Source organism: Aristolochia californica, unplaced genomic scaffold (assembly GCF_029961685.1).
Source record: "Aristolochia californica isolate CCGP_79_NKW_82.1479 unplaced genomic scaffold, dmAriCali1.0.hap1 SCAF_7, whole genome shotgun sequence".
Taxonomy (NCBI): Eukaryota; Viridiplantae; Streptophyta; class Magnoliopsida; order Piperales; family Aristolochiaceae; genus Aristolochia; species Aristolochia californica.
The window spans coordinates 4887758-4905287 of NW_027182268.1; the positions used below are offsets into that span (position 1 = coordinate 4887758).

The 17530-nt window shown below is 38.7% G+C and overlaps 2 protein-coding genes across 6 annotated transcripts in view; both read right to left on the reverse strand.

Annotated features, from left to right (window-relative positions):
* Positions 1 to 1213: 1213 nt before the first annotated feature.
* LOC137936606 (transcription factor bHLH30-like) lies at positions 1214 to 2885 on the reverse strand. Its single transcript, XM_068781389.1, has 2 exons — positions 2342 to 2885; positions 1214 to 1825 (listed from the first exon to the last, which is right to left on the reverse strand). The coding sequence occupies exons 1-2, from the start codon at positions 2567 to 2569 to the stop codon at positions 1322 to 1324; spliced, it is 732 nt and encodes a 243-aa protein (XP_068637490.1). The 5' UTR covers positions 2570 to 2885; the 3' UTR covers positions 1214 to 1321.
* Positions 2886 to 6426: 3541 nt separating this feature from the next.
* LOC137936605 (uncharacterized) overlaps positions 6427 to 17530 on the reverse strand; it is a 30738-nt gene continuing 19634 nt past the window's right edge. For 2 of the 5 annotated variants that reach the window (XM_068781385.1, XM_068781383.1), the window contains exons 7-9: positions 15725 to 15810; positions 15485 to 15640; positions 6577 to 7178 (exon numbers count right to left, since the gene is read on the reverse strand). In XM_068781385.1, the coding sequence (XP_068637486.1) occupies positions 7053 to 7178; positions 15485 to 15640; positions 15725 to 15810 (368 nt within the window). In that variant the 3' untranslated portion in view covers positions 6577 to 7052. Of the gene's footprint in view, positions 6480 to 6576; positions 7179 to 13525; positions 13654 to 13901; positions 14013 to 15484; positions 15641 to 15724; positions 15811 to 17530 lie in introns of those variants that run through there. The other 3 variants (XM_068781384.1, XM_068781387.1, XM_068781386.1) reach the window with 3 other exon arrangements.

Genomic DNA, 17530 nt, shown 5'->3' on the forward strand with positions numbered 1-17530 from the left:
GGATCTCATCTCCATAGGTAGTTTGGTTTCAAAGTGCAATCGACATATAAGTGTGTAATTGTGTGCAAAAAAAGGGCATTTATTGCAAAGTTGTTAAATCACTTCCTATAGACAATTTCAATCTCATATTTGAGTAACATTACATGCCACCTCTATTGCTAATGTGGGATAATTCATTGGTATGATAAGAACACAAAGAAGTGTAGTCCACCAAATTTTGAAATGGCTAGACAATAGATAAAGACACTAGTGTTCGACGCCGAAAAAACTACGAACATCTCTTTTACATTTGTGGAATAACCATGAGCCAGATCCTTCAGGGCATTTCTAAAAAATAAAATGGTATGTTCTTCTTGACTCAAAACTTTCCCTTTGCCTTCCCCAAATGAATCACATTCTACCACAAAAAATTTTGGAGAAATCTAGTAAAACTAACATTGAGACACGAATCAAAGTCAACTTCAACAAATGAAAAGTCATAATAGCTACTTCGTCCCATGGAAAGCACCTTTCGTTAATGATGTAGTTAATGGTCTAGCAAGAACCCCATATTTGCGAATGAATGAAACGGTCCAGTCAATCCTCAAAACCCATAAAATTATTTAATTGTGGTCGATCAGGGCCAATTGTCCATGGACAAACAATTTCTCTAAGTCGGCCGTCACAATCCTAGAATTAATAATATACCCCAAGTACACTGTAGTCTCTCTATCGAAACTACACTTAAAGACTTTTTAACATACAGTTCATACGGTTGTAGAATATAAGTTAGGAGTCTATGTTGTGATAGATTTACTATAAACCAGAATATCATCAAAGTATACGAGGACAAATCTTTGTAAATAAGGGTGAAAGAAGCAATAGATAAAACTTTTGGAACGTAGATGATGCATTGGTAAGGTCAAATGGCACGTAAAGAAACATGGAATGTGTAATAGAGTAAGCTAAAACCCAAACCCCTTTTGACTCACTTTAATACGCTTTCTCACTCCTCAAATGGCACGTAAATCGGCAATCAGTCGTTGCTTTTAGCAGCTAATCGCGGTGGCTGACTCCACCGGCCTCCACCGGAGGCTGAAAGAAGACTTCCACTAAAATATGAACTCCGGTCTCCGTCACCCTTGGAAAATTATAACCACAAATCATTACCAAACCAAAGTTTCAGATTATGTCCACGTAAATGGAAACATTCTGTCGGGCCCACTCTTACATGTCCACATCCTTCGTGGACCCCCTCACACATTACGCTTTGCAAATTTAATGCTGCTGTTATTATTAATAACTAAGTATTTGATAGTTATCCTTTATGTAGTACTAATTATTATTGAAACAGGCCGGAGCCGCCAAAGGGTCGAGCCAGACGGGGCCGTTTACTCCCCGGGAAGGCGCATCCCTTCTCGAGGACGGCCCTCAGAGCGCGCCGGATAGTCGCGCAGTCAGCTTCTTCCGCTCGGATGGAGAACACACCCTTGGTCCGGCCTCCAAGCGTCGCTATCTCCGCCCTCACGGCTTTCACCTTCAGAGACTTCAGAGCTGCGTCCAGGTCGGACAGGAGCTCCGGACGGTCCTCGCAGCTCACCGTCGCCCTTATAAGTGACGACCCCGGTTCTGCCTCCGTCGTCACGTCATCCGTTTCGTCCGGCAGTAGCGGCAGATTGATGCTGTTGTTCGTGCTCTTCCCCTTCTCTCCCTCGATGTCCCCGTTTTCGCTCATGTGCACGTCTGTTTTTCCGCCGGTGATGTCAAAGGATACGACGTCGGCCGCGTGCCGACGGAGCTCTTTCACCCGCTGGACCACCTCCGCCAGTAGCGACGCCTTGTCCGTCTGCGACATACAGAGTCACGTCGTAAAATTACAGAAATAGCTCTGACCACGCGAAAATTGAAATCCTTAATTCTGGACCTACGTGGTATGAGTATGAGCGCATCCAGTTGAAAAATAAAATAAATAATACAATTTTGATATTCCCAGTCTACAATTTTCCTTCCACATGGCAGCTTCAGGGGAAGAAACAAAGAGCAGATTTTTCAAAGATTCTTCTGTCGTTGACGACAACAGCGAACCATCCGATGGCTTCTAATTTATCCATGTAAGCAGGGTACGACCAAATGAACGGCTGAGGTTACTCATGCATGAGACGATGGTTCCGTCTCTATCGGTTCCGCAATTACTCAGATCTTTCTTTCTTCCTTGGAGAACCAGAAAGTTACTTTCAGAAGAAAAACTGGGTAGTCTATCGAAGAAATGGTTTTTATATGTCATGCTTTGATACATGCCGAGTCCTGTAACACCAGAAATTTACACAAGGAAAATGGGAAATTTATATGGTGTTCGACTTACTTTAGCTGCATTTGGAAGAAGAGTCCTGAGTGTGGCGAGGTGGCCGTTGATTCTTTGTCTCCTCCGCCTCTCAGCCTCGCTGTGGCTCTTACTGGCGGCGATCGCCTTCGCCTCCGCCGTCGATATTCTGGTTAAGCTCGAGTCACCGCCGTCGGGTTCCACCATGCCCATTCCGGGCAAGTACCCGTCAACTCTCCCGAAGCCACAGTAACTCGGATACGGCATCATCTTCTCTCACTTTCCGCAACCTGATGCTGAAGCAGGTATGATATATAGGTTCAAGGTTGAGGGACGAAGGAAGAAGATATATAGGGAGAAAGAGAACTGAGGAACTGCCTAGAGAGGAGACAACAAATGTCGAATAACGGAAGAATGCTGGGTCTAACTCGGTTTTAAGTACGTGGGACTGTGGGCGAGGATTTGGCTACCGAGAGATCTGGATAAATCTTTCCTTTTATAAAGGACCCATCATAGCAAAAGATTTCCAGAAGCTAAAAACTCACGTATAACAACAAAATATTTTCTTTTTCTCGAAATCCTTGGCACTGATACTGATTCTGTAGCTAAACGATATCTCACGTATAACAACAGAGACAGAGAGAGACAGAGAGTCAAGCTTCGAAAGGGTTTTTAGAGAGAAGTGAGTGTAGGAGTTGGAGAAGAAAGAACAAGATAGAGAGCGCAATAAATTGACTGGGAGGGTAAAAGATGATTACTAATGGCGCAGGGTGAAAAAGACGAGAGAAAATATTCCCGAGAAGGGGAAGGAAATAGGAATGTGGTGCAATGATTTTCCGGCGCGTTACGGCGGCGCCGACAGCTTTTCTGAGAGAGGTTCAGAGGCAGGGAGGAGAGAGAGAGAGAGAGGGGAGGGAGATGATTACCCGACAAGCACTTGTGCCCTGAGAATCATGTTTCTTCTCATGCTTCCTCCACCTTTTCTCATTTATCACTCCTGCCAAACTTCCTTTTTTATTCTCCTACGTTGGAAGAGAGATGAACATGTCCCAGCCGTACACCTGGACTTCAAGGTGAAAAATGGAAGGTGCAGATTTGTTTTGACTGCAGGGATTTGATTGTTGAGTAGCTCTTCCTTTGACTAATAATATAAAGAGTCCACAGTCCACATTTTTTTGAATTCAATTGGGTCTCCAAATTTGATGATGCCTAATGGGATACATTACAAGTTCAAATCTTTTATTCCCTCTTCACATGTCACATTCCAATGCACTTGTTTGATCAACAAACCCCTCACCTTTTCTTTTCATTTCAAGTGTACAAAGGGTTTATTTGAAACCCTTAGAAAAGAAAAGAAAATAAGAATTTAATTATTATTATTTTAAAAATAACTAGTAAAAATAAGATAATGATCAAATTCTTATTTTTTTTTCATGGGGTTCCATACAGACCCTTTTGCATGAAATTAGTGAGTTTAAATACTAGGGTAAGTTTAACCCAAGTCTCATTTTACAATATTATTCTTAGTCGACTATCATTTCAATAAGTTTATGTCAAGGTTAGAAGACTCTTGTTACTAAACTATAAAAATTAAGGCAAGAATTTGCACTAAGTAGTTTTAGTTAATAATTTTAAAAGAAAATGTTTGTGAAAATGAATCCGAGTCTATCATTTAACATCTTGATCATCGCCATATTATCACAACCAATAAAGCTCACTACATATCTGATAAAAGGGATCTTGGAAAAGAAAAGAAAAATTAATCCAACCTGGGGTATTACTCTTGTCAATAGACCAAAATAATGCTTACAATGAATTAGTTGTGGAGGATTATGTCAAATATAAGAAATCTGGGGTTTCTTTTCTATATTATCTTTTGTGTTGAAGCAAACCAGGTTGATTACCTCAAATTGAGTGAGGCTCAGTATGATACTTGGTTTATACATGTATTTTCGTTGTAGAAGAAGTCCTGTTTTTTTTTTTTTTTTAATCCACTGCTATGGGAAAAGACAATGAGTAACTTAAATATACAAATTCGATCAATTGGATCATGCAGACCAGCTAATTCAAAGCAGCTAATCAATCAACTGAGTGGAAAGGAAGCAGAAATCAAAATGTATGAGGCTCACTTATATCCTACCAAGTGATTGGTTCCTACTTCAAGTCTCCAAAAGTTCTTTTAAGTGTGTTTTTTGCAATCATAGAATGGGGAAATAGGTTTAATGACAACTTACTCAGGCGCAGATGGGGTTGATATCTAAGTGTAAGCATAAACATGAATTTCTATAGTATTATAAAATTCATGAAAACAAAATTAAGCGGAAACATGGAAGAATACATACTTCTAGCCATGTCGATCAAATTCCCAAAGCAGTAGATCGTCGCATCTATTCAGAGGTTTCTATGTTCTACTATACCAAATCTATTGTTCTTAAATCCATCTTTATCGGTTATCCCTGAAAAGTAAGAACTGCTAACACCAGTTTATCACAATTTTTTTTTCAAAATGGATTCAGATAACAGAATCCAGTTTCCCCAAAACCGATCCTAATCCAATCCACCCCGTTTGTACTTTTTACTCTCAGTTATATGTAGACGAACATTCAATGACTTCAAGCTTTTATAGAATTTTCACCATCATCATACCTGTTATTCTTACTAATTGACCGTTGTGATTCAAACTTTCAATTCAACTGGTTAAGCAGAGCTAAAGCTGTTGGTGCTCAGCAGTTGGCCATGGGCAAAACCCCTTTCCTTCGTCTGAAGTAGGGAACACAGAAAAGTAAAAGACGATAAGCCAAGCGTGTGCTCCTGAAAAAGGGCACCGAAAAGAAAAGCCTGTCTTCTTGGAGCTGCATTTCGCGTTCGGACTTTTTGACTTTTGACTTATATTGTGAGTACGAGTTCTCTCTTCTCTATCCTCTCTCTCCACGCCCAACACGAAAGGAAAAGCTCTTTCCATGGACACTGTAGTCGCTCTTTCAAAAAGGCGAAGCTGAAGGGTCCTCCTTTCGCCTAACAGATCCAATGGTATCGTCGTCCCCACGTACAATCCTGGCCCATCCAAATCCCTCGTCGCAGAGAATCTTCGACCAAAGGAATCGAAGCTGCCCTTCCGTGACAGACGGGTCTCTGAAGACATGGTCCATGGCCCCCCAGGGAGGATGACGACAGTGGGTCCATGTGCTGATATCCCTGAGCGGAAAAAGACGAAAGCTTTTGTTACTTCTTTTGGATGCATTTCGAAGGGCTCACAGCTGTTGTCTGTGTTTTAAGAAAGGTGGAGAATGGAAATAGTTAGACTAGGGGACCAATCCGAATTGTATCTTCAGGACTCAGGAATATCACTCTTCTCTATATTCTCTTCAGTCTGTGGACTGGCACTGTTTCTCAGATAAGGCTCCTTATAGACCAGATAAGGCTCGACTTGGGTAAACCTTGCAAGCAGGTGAATCTCGGTTATCCAAGGAGTTAGAATGGTGAAAATCCCAAGTGGGATGGAGAATCATGGCTTCCTTAAAAACCCGAGATGTCTCACCTAATTAATTTATCTCAATGAGAGCCATTTCTGCTCAGACAAGGAGATTTAGACGATTTTTGGATTAGAGCACTTCGACCATCAATTTTGGACAAAAGTGATCACATTAAAAGTATAAAAAGTTCAATTGATTCAAAATTGTGTTTAAAAAAGACTTTTGAGACAGTGAAGAAGTGATAGAAGTAAACGTGATGTTTGAGAGTGTTTGAGTGAACAAAAGAAATTGCCATTTTATAGGGGACAAAAGATCCATGCAATCTTCTGTTGTCGAACTAATGAGTGTTCATGGAAAAAGCAATGCGAAGGCAGAAAATCTTCTCATCGCTTTAAAATTCTTCCTTCTTCTACCTCGTAAACATTGTTTCCATGCCTACAGAGACGAGTTCTTGGAGGTCTGAGCTGCTGCCATCCCATTACCTCGGAGAAAGTCTTCTAGTGTTGCGTAGTCAATATAGAGCAGCTTAGTTGCTTACCTTCGATGAGATAAAACTCCTCACAGTCAGAGAATATAGGCACTTTCTTTTTCCATTTTCTTGCCTTGGACGAGTTGTCAAATCCACAGACAGAGAAAGAAGCGTTTCTTGTGAATTCCATTTTCAGTTTCTTGTCCCCACTTCGTTCATGTTAGAGAACGACAGATCTCTGGTACCAGAAAAACTGAAACAGGTTGAAAAACGAGGGAACAAGCAAAAAGCAGGATGAATAGTAATAACAAAAGTATCAATTACGACAGCTCGAAACAATCACAAATCTATCTATTACAACAGTTCAAAATGGTCTGCAGACTCTAGATCATCCTATATCCCATGTACTAGACTGATTGTACCATGATACTCTGATGGGACTAATCAGAAAATAGGCTGCAAAATTGGTACGAGTGAGCAAGCATCTTTTTACTGATGTCTGACGCGGGTCTCCAGCAGATACATATACGGAAATTACATCGCTGACGGAAATGTAGTGAAGAGATGAACAAAACAGATCCTTGGGATGAATTCCAAGCCCTCTGTTACGAGTTAACATGCTTCGCTTTTCATACAAAATTTGCCCCATGATTAACCTAGTACAACCCTCTTTTCCGATCACAGGCTCCTATTTCTTGAAAGGAATTGCAGGGGCTGAGGCAACACTCGCCACAAGAAGGCAAAAAGAAAATAATTTTGCTACCATGAGATAACTTTGAACTTACAAAACAATAGAAGAAAGGTATGTTAATCAGGTAGTTTGGTGGAGTCCATTCTTGCAAAATGGTGAACCCAGTGGAGCTATGAGGCCCAGCTTCTGCATCATCTTCTTTGGCCGCGATCTTGAATTCGATGAATCTTTTAGAGAGTGGATTCTCTGCAACAGAATGAGGGCAAGTTCGTTACCCAAACCCACAGAACCACAAAGAAGCAACAAACAGTAAGATAGTGATGACAACTGCAATGCCATTTTAATGCACACTAAATTCAAGAAGATTATCCACAACATTTGGGCACTACACTAAATCCCCCATTAAGAAAAAAGGTAGTTGCCCGAAGCCATGGCAGCTCATTTTCTCATCAATTTAAAGTAGAGTAGATGGAGGACTGCCAAACAGGAGATTTATCCACAAAAAATTGACAAAAGAATAGAAAGTGAATGTGTTTATTTTGATTCTCAAGAACTCCAACTTAGTTACAAATGTTCACTAATTCTCGTTTGTCTAAAGTTTTAGCAAAAATATCTCCAAGTTGAACAGATTTAAAAAAAGGGAGTAACAGCAACTCCACTTATTACAACATCACAAATAAAATAACAATCAACTTTTACATAATTATTCGGTTCATAGAATATTAGGTTATTACCAGAGAAAATTGTTGTCACGATACATCTGCATAACTTCTTTAGAAGGTAAGCCTAACTCTTAAAAAATTGATCTCACCCATATAAGTTCACTAACTGTGTGAGTCATTGCTCTATATTCAGTTTCTACACTAAAACGAATCATAATATTTTGTTTCATGCTCTTCTGGCTAACAAAATTTCCATTGACAAAAACACAAAACCTTGAGATAGACTTCCTATCCAATTTAGACTTCGTATAATAAGCATCAGATATCCACTAATCTCCAAGTGACCATGAGGCTCATACAACAATCCATTCTCTAGCGCACCATTCAAATACCATAATATCTTGAGCAGCTACTGAGTGGGTCTTCTTGTGGTGCACCATAAAGTGGTTGAACCCACCACAAATGATATATCTGGTCAAACTATTGTGGCATAATGAGTTTGCCTACTAACCTTTAGTACATGGTCTTGTCTTCAAGCTCAACGCTATCATCTTCATGGATACTGATTTACTTCCGTAGAAGTCTTAGTAGGCCTAGCTACCTACTTTCTTTGTGCCAAGACCATTCCTACCTTACTCCCTACTACCTCAATCCCAAGAAAACACTTGAGAAAATCAAAAACCTTGATTTGAAAGTGTTTTGCAAGATGTTCTTTGACTTCTTTAATGCCTTCTAAGTCACTTCCTGACAAAATGACATCATTAACATACACAATCAACACCACAACTCCAAAGGATCTCTTTACAACAAATGAGTGGCCACAATGACCTCTAGCAAATCCCAATGACATGACTACTCGGTTGAATTTGTCAAACCACATTCTAAGACTCTGCTTAAGACCGTAAATAGCTTTATTCAGTTTACATACTTTCCCAGTATCCCTTGAGCAACATACCTTGGAGGTTGCTCTATATAAACCTTCTCAGCCAAATCTCTAAACAAAAACCTTTAGTCACAAGTCTAGCTTTATCCCTTTCAATTGACCCATCAACATTGTAGTTCACAATACACGTCCAACGATAACCAACTATAGCAACATCTAGTGGTAGATCACATAAAGTCCATGTGCCTCTATCAACTTAAGCTTTCATCCTTATGTCCACGACCTGTTTCGACGAGGAGATAACAAGGCTTCTTGCACTAAAGAAGGAACTGAACAAGAAAACAACGACAATGCAAAATGTTTGAATGAACCAGATTAAGAATCAAATGAAATGAACTTAGAAAGGGGATGTTTACTACCATGGTCAGTACAAGCATGAACACCTTTACGAAGAAAAAAAGGAAGATGCAAATTGCTTACAGAAGGAGCTATAGACAAAGAGGGCACTAGCATGGATGGGAAAGATGGTTTTTTGTCATTTCCTTGGGAGGTGTTCATTGTTTATAAACCTGCAATGGCTTAGATGTCAATGAATCAACAACTGGCACCTGCTAGAGACTTCCTCCACAAGATGAGATACACTATCGTCCACTTCTAGCAAGGGAGAAGGAACAAATTCAACAGACTGTGAAAAATGGGAAACATTTCCAACAAAGGTAACATCTGCAGACACATGATTTTCTTGTGGACAAACAACAACATTTGTAATCTTTTTGAGTACGACATTAACCAACGAAGACACAATTGACTAATCTAGGAGACAATTTATCTAGTAATGATTCTTCCTTTTTGCAACTCCAATCTACTATAGAGTATACATACAAGAAGGGTTTCATCCTCGATGAATGTAACATCTACATATGCAAATGTTTTTTAAGTGGATGGGCAAAAACATTTGTACCCCTTCGGTGTACGAAAATATCCCAAAAATATACATTTAACAGCTCTAGGTGACAACTTATCCTTGGAAGATCCCAATACATGCGCAAAACAGACACAACCAAACACTCGAGGAGAGAGGAAATAATAGAACTGACGGTAAGAGAATCTGCATAGGAATTTTACCTTCTAAAACTAAGGAAGACATTCTATTGATAAAAAAAACTAGTAAGTACAACAATACCCCATTAGGACTTGGGTACATTCATGTGTATCATCATTGTCCTACGTCCAGTAAATGACGAATCTTACGTTCAGCTACTCCATTTTGTTGAGTGAAAACACATGATGTTTGATGAATAATTCTATGATTTTGACAAAAAATCTCAAATTTGTGATTCAAGAATTCAAGGTCATTGTCAGTACGTAAAATACAGAGTGAGGCAGCAAACTGGTTTTTTATTTCATCGACGAAAGATTTCAAAGGCCTTATATTTTTCCTTAAGAAAGTAAATCCAAGTGCACCTACTAAAATCATCAATAAAAGAAATAAAGTACCTATGACCAAACCGACTTGTCACAGGACAAAAACCCCAAATGTCAGAATGTACAATCTCAAACAAATGACTGAATTTATGAAGTGAGACTAGAAAAAAAAACTTTTGTGATGTTTGCCCAATTGACATGACTTGCACTGAAAAGAAAGACTCGAAGAAAACTCTAGGAAAACTTGAATCATTTTTGCTACAGTTGGATGACCTCAAGTGCCACTATAGAGGAGAATCTGTTGAGTGTTACGCCTGAATATTTTTTGGTCAGTGGCTCTCCAAATAATATAGTCCATATCTCTCACAAACAAAACCAATCGTCTTCCTCATCGCGAGATCCAGAAAAATGCAATGAGTAGGATAAAATGTGAGAGAACAATTCATAGACTTGGCTAACTGGCCAACAAATAACGAAACTAAAGGATACTAGGGGACAAAAAGCGTTGACAAAGGAGATGAGGAGGTTGGAGTCACATTGCCTACTTGAACAGGAGAGGTAGAACCATCAGCTAGATTGACATGTTTTATATACAAACACTCCAAATCAGAAAATAGTGATGACATATGTCTGGAGGCCCCTAAATCAAGAACCTAGGATGGTGATGAGTGAACATGATAAGCTGGCATACCTGAATTAACACCTATACGATAGGAACAGGGATGAGAACATGAGCAACAAATGCAAAGGACAAGGTAATAGAGATCTGAGCTATCCGTCGTACAATTTGCTATTGCAATTGTATTAAGTGTTGCATCTCATCTAGAGCTCCCGATGTAACAAAGGTAGAGGAATCTGAATGTCTACTTCCACTATCATGAATGGTGGAATTAACCCATGCCGGTTTCCCAAATTTAACTCAACTCTTGTCAGAATAATGATTATTTCGTCCGTGGTGAACACATTTCCTTTCTAACTTACCATCATCATGTCTTCTACCTCGACCTGAACCCTCTACATCGGCTTCTACCAGTACCTGTAGGACCTCTAGAGGAATCTGTGGGGGTTGATATAGTGTTTGAAACATTAAGAGCAATAGTTTCCATTATCTTACCATCTTTACCTGCTCTAGGTACAACAGTCTTCTCAGCCCTCATAATGTGATTAAAGGTAGTAGAGAGTAAGTATCTCATCTGAGGCTAATACTTGAGCTTTAATGCTATCAAATTCAGTGCCTAATCCATCAAGAAATTTGGCAACCAACAACTAATTTTGTTGTTTCCTCAATTCATTTTCATTCGTAGTAAATGGATGATAACAAAGAATGCGCTGTAGTGCTCTGTGACAGTTCTATTGCCCCTTTTCAACCCAAAGAAAAAGGTATATAGCTCATAAACTCAAGAGAGATTCCTCTCCTGAGCATATAAAGACTCTAGGGATAGCCACATAGCCTTTGTTGTCTCACAATTCATCACTTGATTTTTCAATGTAGAATCAATACTATTGACAATCTAAGTCATAACCCAGCTGTCCACTGCCTTTCAAACATCATCTGCAGGAACCGGAGGATCATCTCTAATGAATTTTGTCTTCTTTCTACCCTTTGGATATATTCTGAAAGATTTACCCCAAACTTCTCCTGCATCAGCCATATTATTGATATAGAAGCACAGAATAACCAATTAATCCTTTCAAAATTTTCCAATTTTTTCACCAGAGTAGGCCCCACTTGCAGAATTAGGGTTAGGGCAAGAGACTAGGATGTGTGCACTTCAACGAATTAAAAAACAGTAGAATGCATCAAATTCAATGAGAACAATATAAAATACTTCTCAATTAGGGCTGACATCAGCCAATTTTGGGATGACGCAAGCCTTGTAACAGGGATGAGTGACGCACATCCCAAAAAATCCCAATAGAAACCCACTTAGTGCAATTAAATCATAGAGAATCCCACAATGATGAATAGAAACCAGTAACCCTAAGGTTGTGGTAGAGAAAAAGAGGAAAGTTTGAACTTTTACGAACCAATAACCAAAGAGCTTGCAGAATTCTTCTTCTAGGCAGTCATCCTCTTCAAATCTGATGGAAAATTGTAATAAGATGCTCCCAACAGTGATATACTGCTTTGATACCGTGTAAAAATTAAGGTTTTTGGTGGTGGAAGAAGAGAAAAATGAGAGGAAGAGAGAAAAAGAAGAGAGGCTGAGAGAAAAGCCAAAAGAAGGCATGACCCCCAGCTCTATTTAATAATAGGGTTTGATCAAAATTACAATACTGCTTCTATACACTCAATAATTCTTAATCTCCTTATATTTCATGAACTATGAATCTTATGTACATGAAAACTTAACCATTGACATAATTAAACACATAGAATAAGATTACAAGTAGAAATAAAACTACGGAAGGATAAAATGACCAGAATACCCCTGGACATATTTTCTAACACAAACAATAAGGAATTGATCTTGAAAATTAAGAGAGAGTCCACACAAAATAAGATGACATGGGAGATAGGCAGAATCGATTCGCCAAATAATATGAAAACTTATAGGAGGTCAAAATGACAAAACTAGAAGATAAATGTCTAACTCAAAGCGCATGAAATATTCAAAATGCATAACAATATGGGACCTCAAAGGTAAAGCCACCAAAAAAAATTGTCAAGTCTGACTAGCAAATTGACTACCAATTGAACCATAAATATGACTTCGAAAAGCCAACCATTAAAATGGACCAAAAATAAACGATGCAAACTCCTCACGCTGCTCACCATTAACCTGCTTCCTCATGTCTGGCCTGAAGGGGTCACACATAAAAATCATCTTATTTTTCGGCATTGGATTCCAACAGAAGCAAGAAATTGGCTTTTGAGGCTAAAAAAACAGGGGAAGTTTAAGCCTCTTTGTTGTGCTTCTTTTAAGCTGAAGTCATATATAAGACAAATTTTGTTGAGAAACCCATGTTATCCATTGCTTGTCAGAAACATGTCTCATATATGGGACAAATTTGCTTGTGAAACCCATGTTATCCATTGCTTGTCTGAAGCATGCCTCAGTTTTCTCTTCCATAATTTTTTCCATACAAAACAACTGAATTGCTTCTTCAAGCTGCAAAACTTGTAGCTTGCAGAAGTGCCAGGGACAAGTTTCAACTGCATTTCAATTTTCCAAAGAATACCCATTCTTGGACAGAAACCTGGAGCCAACTGATGGATGGAAACATATTACAGGATGAGAATGGGAATAGAACCGTTGAAGACTTGAAGCAGAATCGTCCAGCAACAGACACAGGGAAACTGGCAAGCTGGAAAGAAAAAAAAAATTGACAGAATTTCAGTCTTTGGAGCCATGGATTAATTTGGTTTTAATGAAATTTATGTAAGCAAGGTAGATGGCGAAATGTATCACCAGCAGGAGGAGTCTCCAGGCAGATTGTGCATGCTTCCTAAAAGTTACTGGTCTGAACTTTTGGCTCTGGCAAGCTATTAATTTGGTTAACAAACAAACCACGTGTAACTGACCCTTGCTTCGGCTGGTAGGAAGCACCTAATTGTAAGATGTTCACGGCTTCAGCAAATCTCTCAGTTGATGCATATTTTGCTGCAGTGGACTTGTATATCTGTTGGGCATCATAAGAATTCCAATCTTGACCAATGTTCTCAAGTTTCTCTATGCTTCATGGGCAGGAGCCAAGACACCCATTCTGACTCTCTCTTTCTCTCTCGAACCATGGCCAGGAACCTTCCCTAGGGAACATAAAGGTAAAGAAAACCCATTCGTGAGCAAGAAAAGAGGATGCAAGGACACAGAAAACAGTAACAGAGAAACACAGGGACTTGAGCAGAGGGATTGCGGCAGAGGAGAGGAAGGTTTGCCTCCAAATCAATCACTTCGTCAAAAGAAGAACCCTTGTAACACCTTGGGATTAATGATGATCGCATGCTAAAGATTTTAAATTAGGAGAAGATGGACTCAGATAGGATTTTTTCCACACCTTCACACACTTAATACATGTTCAGGTATATGAAGAGTGGTCTCTGTACGAGGAAAGCTCCAGAAAGTTGCCTTCTCCAGGGAATACTCTAGTGAAGGGGAGGTCAAAGATCTGAACAAAAACAAGGAAATGAAAAATAAGGAATTTGGACGTGCTTGCCAAGGCGTGTTCAGCTGTGCTGTTAATCTCAAGCCTAATCTCTTTAAATGTGAATGAAAAGCATGCTTCAGGTTAATCTCAAGCCTAATCTCTTTAAATGTGAATGAAAAGCATGCTTCAGGTTTCCAAACATCTCTTTGCAGAACTTGAACAGAAGCAGATCGATAATTATCAGGTAGTGAAAAATTCTGCGGTAAAGAAAATGGCCTGGAGGAGGCTATGGATGCCATGGATGGTGCTGAAATTTACGGCAAAAAATACTCCAACAGCATAAAGAACTATATAGCAAGATGATCCAGAAACTCTGTTTATACAAAGAGTCTAATGAGATTGGCAATAGGACGAACTCCAAAACTGATTTCACTCTGACAACTAAAAAACTAAGATTAAACAAAGCAATTAAAACAGAATATTAAGAATCAAACCACAAAGAAAACTCCATGGTCTCTGTGAGTTTAGCAACTCACAAACCCTGATCAGCCTGCTCTGATATCATGTTAAAATTTCCATGAAGAAAAAAATGGGAGAGATTAAGGTCAACTGACCACTTTCACCTATTTATTAAACAATGTAAACAATTACATCCATGTCCATAAAACCCATAAAACCTAGGAATCCACTTTCTACAAGAAACATTCTTACAAAATAAAGTGAACATAACTATACCTTCCAACAAGTTGTCATGTGTTATTTTGTACAATTAGCAAGGGTATGTGGGACTATTCTAATATCTTATTTATAAAAACTAAAAGAATATCTTTCCTGTATCAAAATGAATTGAATTTCTACGCAAGGACTAGGAAACTTCTATAAAATTCTTTAAGTTTCAACTAATTGTTGAAAACTTATTGAACCTTAATTTCATCAATGTGTGTGATGTCAAGTATCAACAGAGTGGATGATGTAAGGTGTCAGTCATGCAGATGATGTCATGGTTGAGAGGGTTTAAACAATGAATCACTGAGAAAGAAGGGAGATACATACTTTAAAGCCAGGACATTGCAAGGAGCACAAAAATTAGATTCCCTTTAAACAATTATGCAGTAAACTATTTCAGGAAATAGATAGCAACTTTGCAGACAGGAGAAAACTTGGGCACCAATGATAAAATAAGAGATTTTGGCAACTCATATATTCTGTATGGCAGTTGAGATATTAATCCATTTGCTACAGAGAAGCACATAATGCTAACCTCTAACATTGTTTGCCGAAGGAGAGTTCAACTTGTTTTTTTTTTTTTAATGCAGAAAGTTCAAATTGTTTGGGTATGAGAGAGTTTAAGTTTCAAACAGATATGTTCAAGAGGATCTTGGTCTGAATATAACAGCAATTACATCAGCAACGAAACTGTATATGGCAGTTTTCTTTTTCTTTCAAGACAAAAATGTTTGAGAAAGCGAAAAATAAGTGCGATGTGTACTCACAAAATGTGGATCATCGGTTTTCTGGTTTCGCAGAGCCATGTTCTGTTTTAAGAATTTGTTGCTGGATTTCGTTCTAACTCTTTCAGATATAATATTGCACTTTTTCTTTGTAATTCTCTGTGTATTTGAAGCTTTCAGCATTCCTGAAGAGTCCACCTGCCAAACAAAATTCCTAATCTTGTTACAGTAGCACGGAAAACAAAATACGACACTGAAAGAAAGATGGCAAGAAAAGCACACTTTCTGTGAGATGCCTTCCTCTTCCTGCTTTTGCTTCAGTCTATTATCCTTCACCTTATCCCAAGGATCTTCAATGCTGTTTTTTTCTGTAACATAGTTGTTGACAAGAAATCATCAGCAAGTGCTACGTTCATAACAATAATAGAAAGTAGACTCCTACTTCACAGATTGTGATGAAACATATTGGATCCTTGAATTAAATTTCCACCATCAACTTCTTGGATTTTGATTAAACAATTGGAAATCAACCACCTTTTCTTGTCAAATCACAATGGCAGAGTGGAACTAACGTTTCCCTATTAGTGATGGTAGCAGGGCGGATTCAGTACGGGTTCAGTGGGAATCTGCCCCGACTCACCCTATTTGAGGCGAATCACTTAGTTTCAGTTGCAACTTTTTTGGGGGGGGGGGTGTTTCTCATAGAAATTATTCAATATATGCTCGTTGCCTAGAGTAGTTATACCCATTAGTTGTAGTTGCTTTGAATCATTACTTTCAGGCGCTCTGTTGATTGAGAAAAGGTATGGTACACTGAACGCCAACCATCTTGATGTCAAGAATCAAATAGGGTTTGTTTGGGTGTTTTTCACATTACTAAGTCATCCCTGCAAAATTGCCTACATCATCATCCCCAAGGCTGACATTGGAATCAAATTCCTTTCCCATGAATTTGATATCTCTGATTGAGGGTAATTATAGTATATTTATTCCAATCAAATTTCTAGTGCCTTAATTGTGTTGTGAGGGGCCCACTTAATCTGTGTAGGCTAATTTTTGGGGGTTTTAAGCAAAAAAGTGGATGCATTGATCTCAAATTGTTGCTTTTTGTGTTGTTAAGTGCCTTTTGCAATTAAATGTCAGATTCAAGAGAAGTTATCACTCCTGTTAAGGACTTTGAAGGTTTCGACAACAAAGATACTGCCCAAATTACTCCTAAGAAGCGGAATGGATTGAACTACTTGAGTCGGTCCAAATCTATTTAGATATACTTAGATAAAAGGAATGCCAAATATGTTAGGATTAGAGTTAAGGAGCAAAGGACGGTCAAGTGATGACCTGATCAATTAACAGCATAGAGCCCAAGCAATGAAGTCGAGTAAAGAATTGTGAGACAAGGAAGTTTGGAATTCTGTAGTGTAAAATCCAGTGAAGTAACAAACCTAGGGGAGTGAATAGGTTTGTTGGAAGATGGGCCCAAGCTCACACGACCAAGGAAGGCCCACATATCCAAGTGTGTTGGAAGATGGGCCCAAGCCCATAAGACCAAGGAAGGCCCACATATCCAAGAGTGTTGGAAGATGGGCCCAAACCCATAAAATATGGGACCCACCATGATCACTTGAGGTGGCATAAGAAGTCTAACAGGTCACAAATATTATGGAAGCAAGTATCATAGAGGAGTTTCAGTTTAAAGGTGTTTTAGTCATGTTAGTCTTCTATTTATATTGGATTATTTAATTCTGCTAAGACTTATCTTTAAGTGTTAGAGTTTGGGTGTAATTAGGACAAAGATAGTTTAATTTTAATTGGACTCTACTAACTTCCTCTATTATAAATAGAGGTTCGTGTACTCTGATTACAATAAGTCAATTAAGTATTTCTCTTTTCCATTAATTCAACATGGTATCAGAGCAGGTTCTGTGGGTTGACTCGATCAACCCACAGAAGTAATGTGATCATTTTCTGATCTATTATCTCTAGTAGTTTAGGTTCGTATTTTTCTTTTTTTTCTCTTTTCAGTCCCTATACCCGTTGCTTGCTTTGCAGTTTCACCTCTATACTGAGCTTTTCATATTGCATATTATA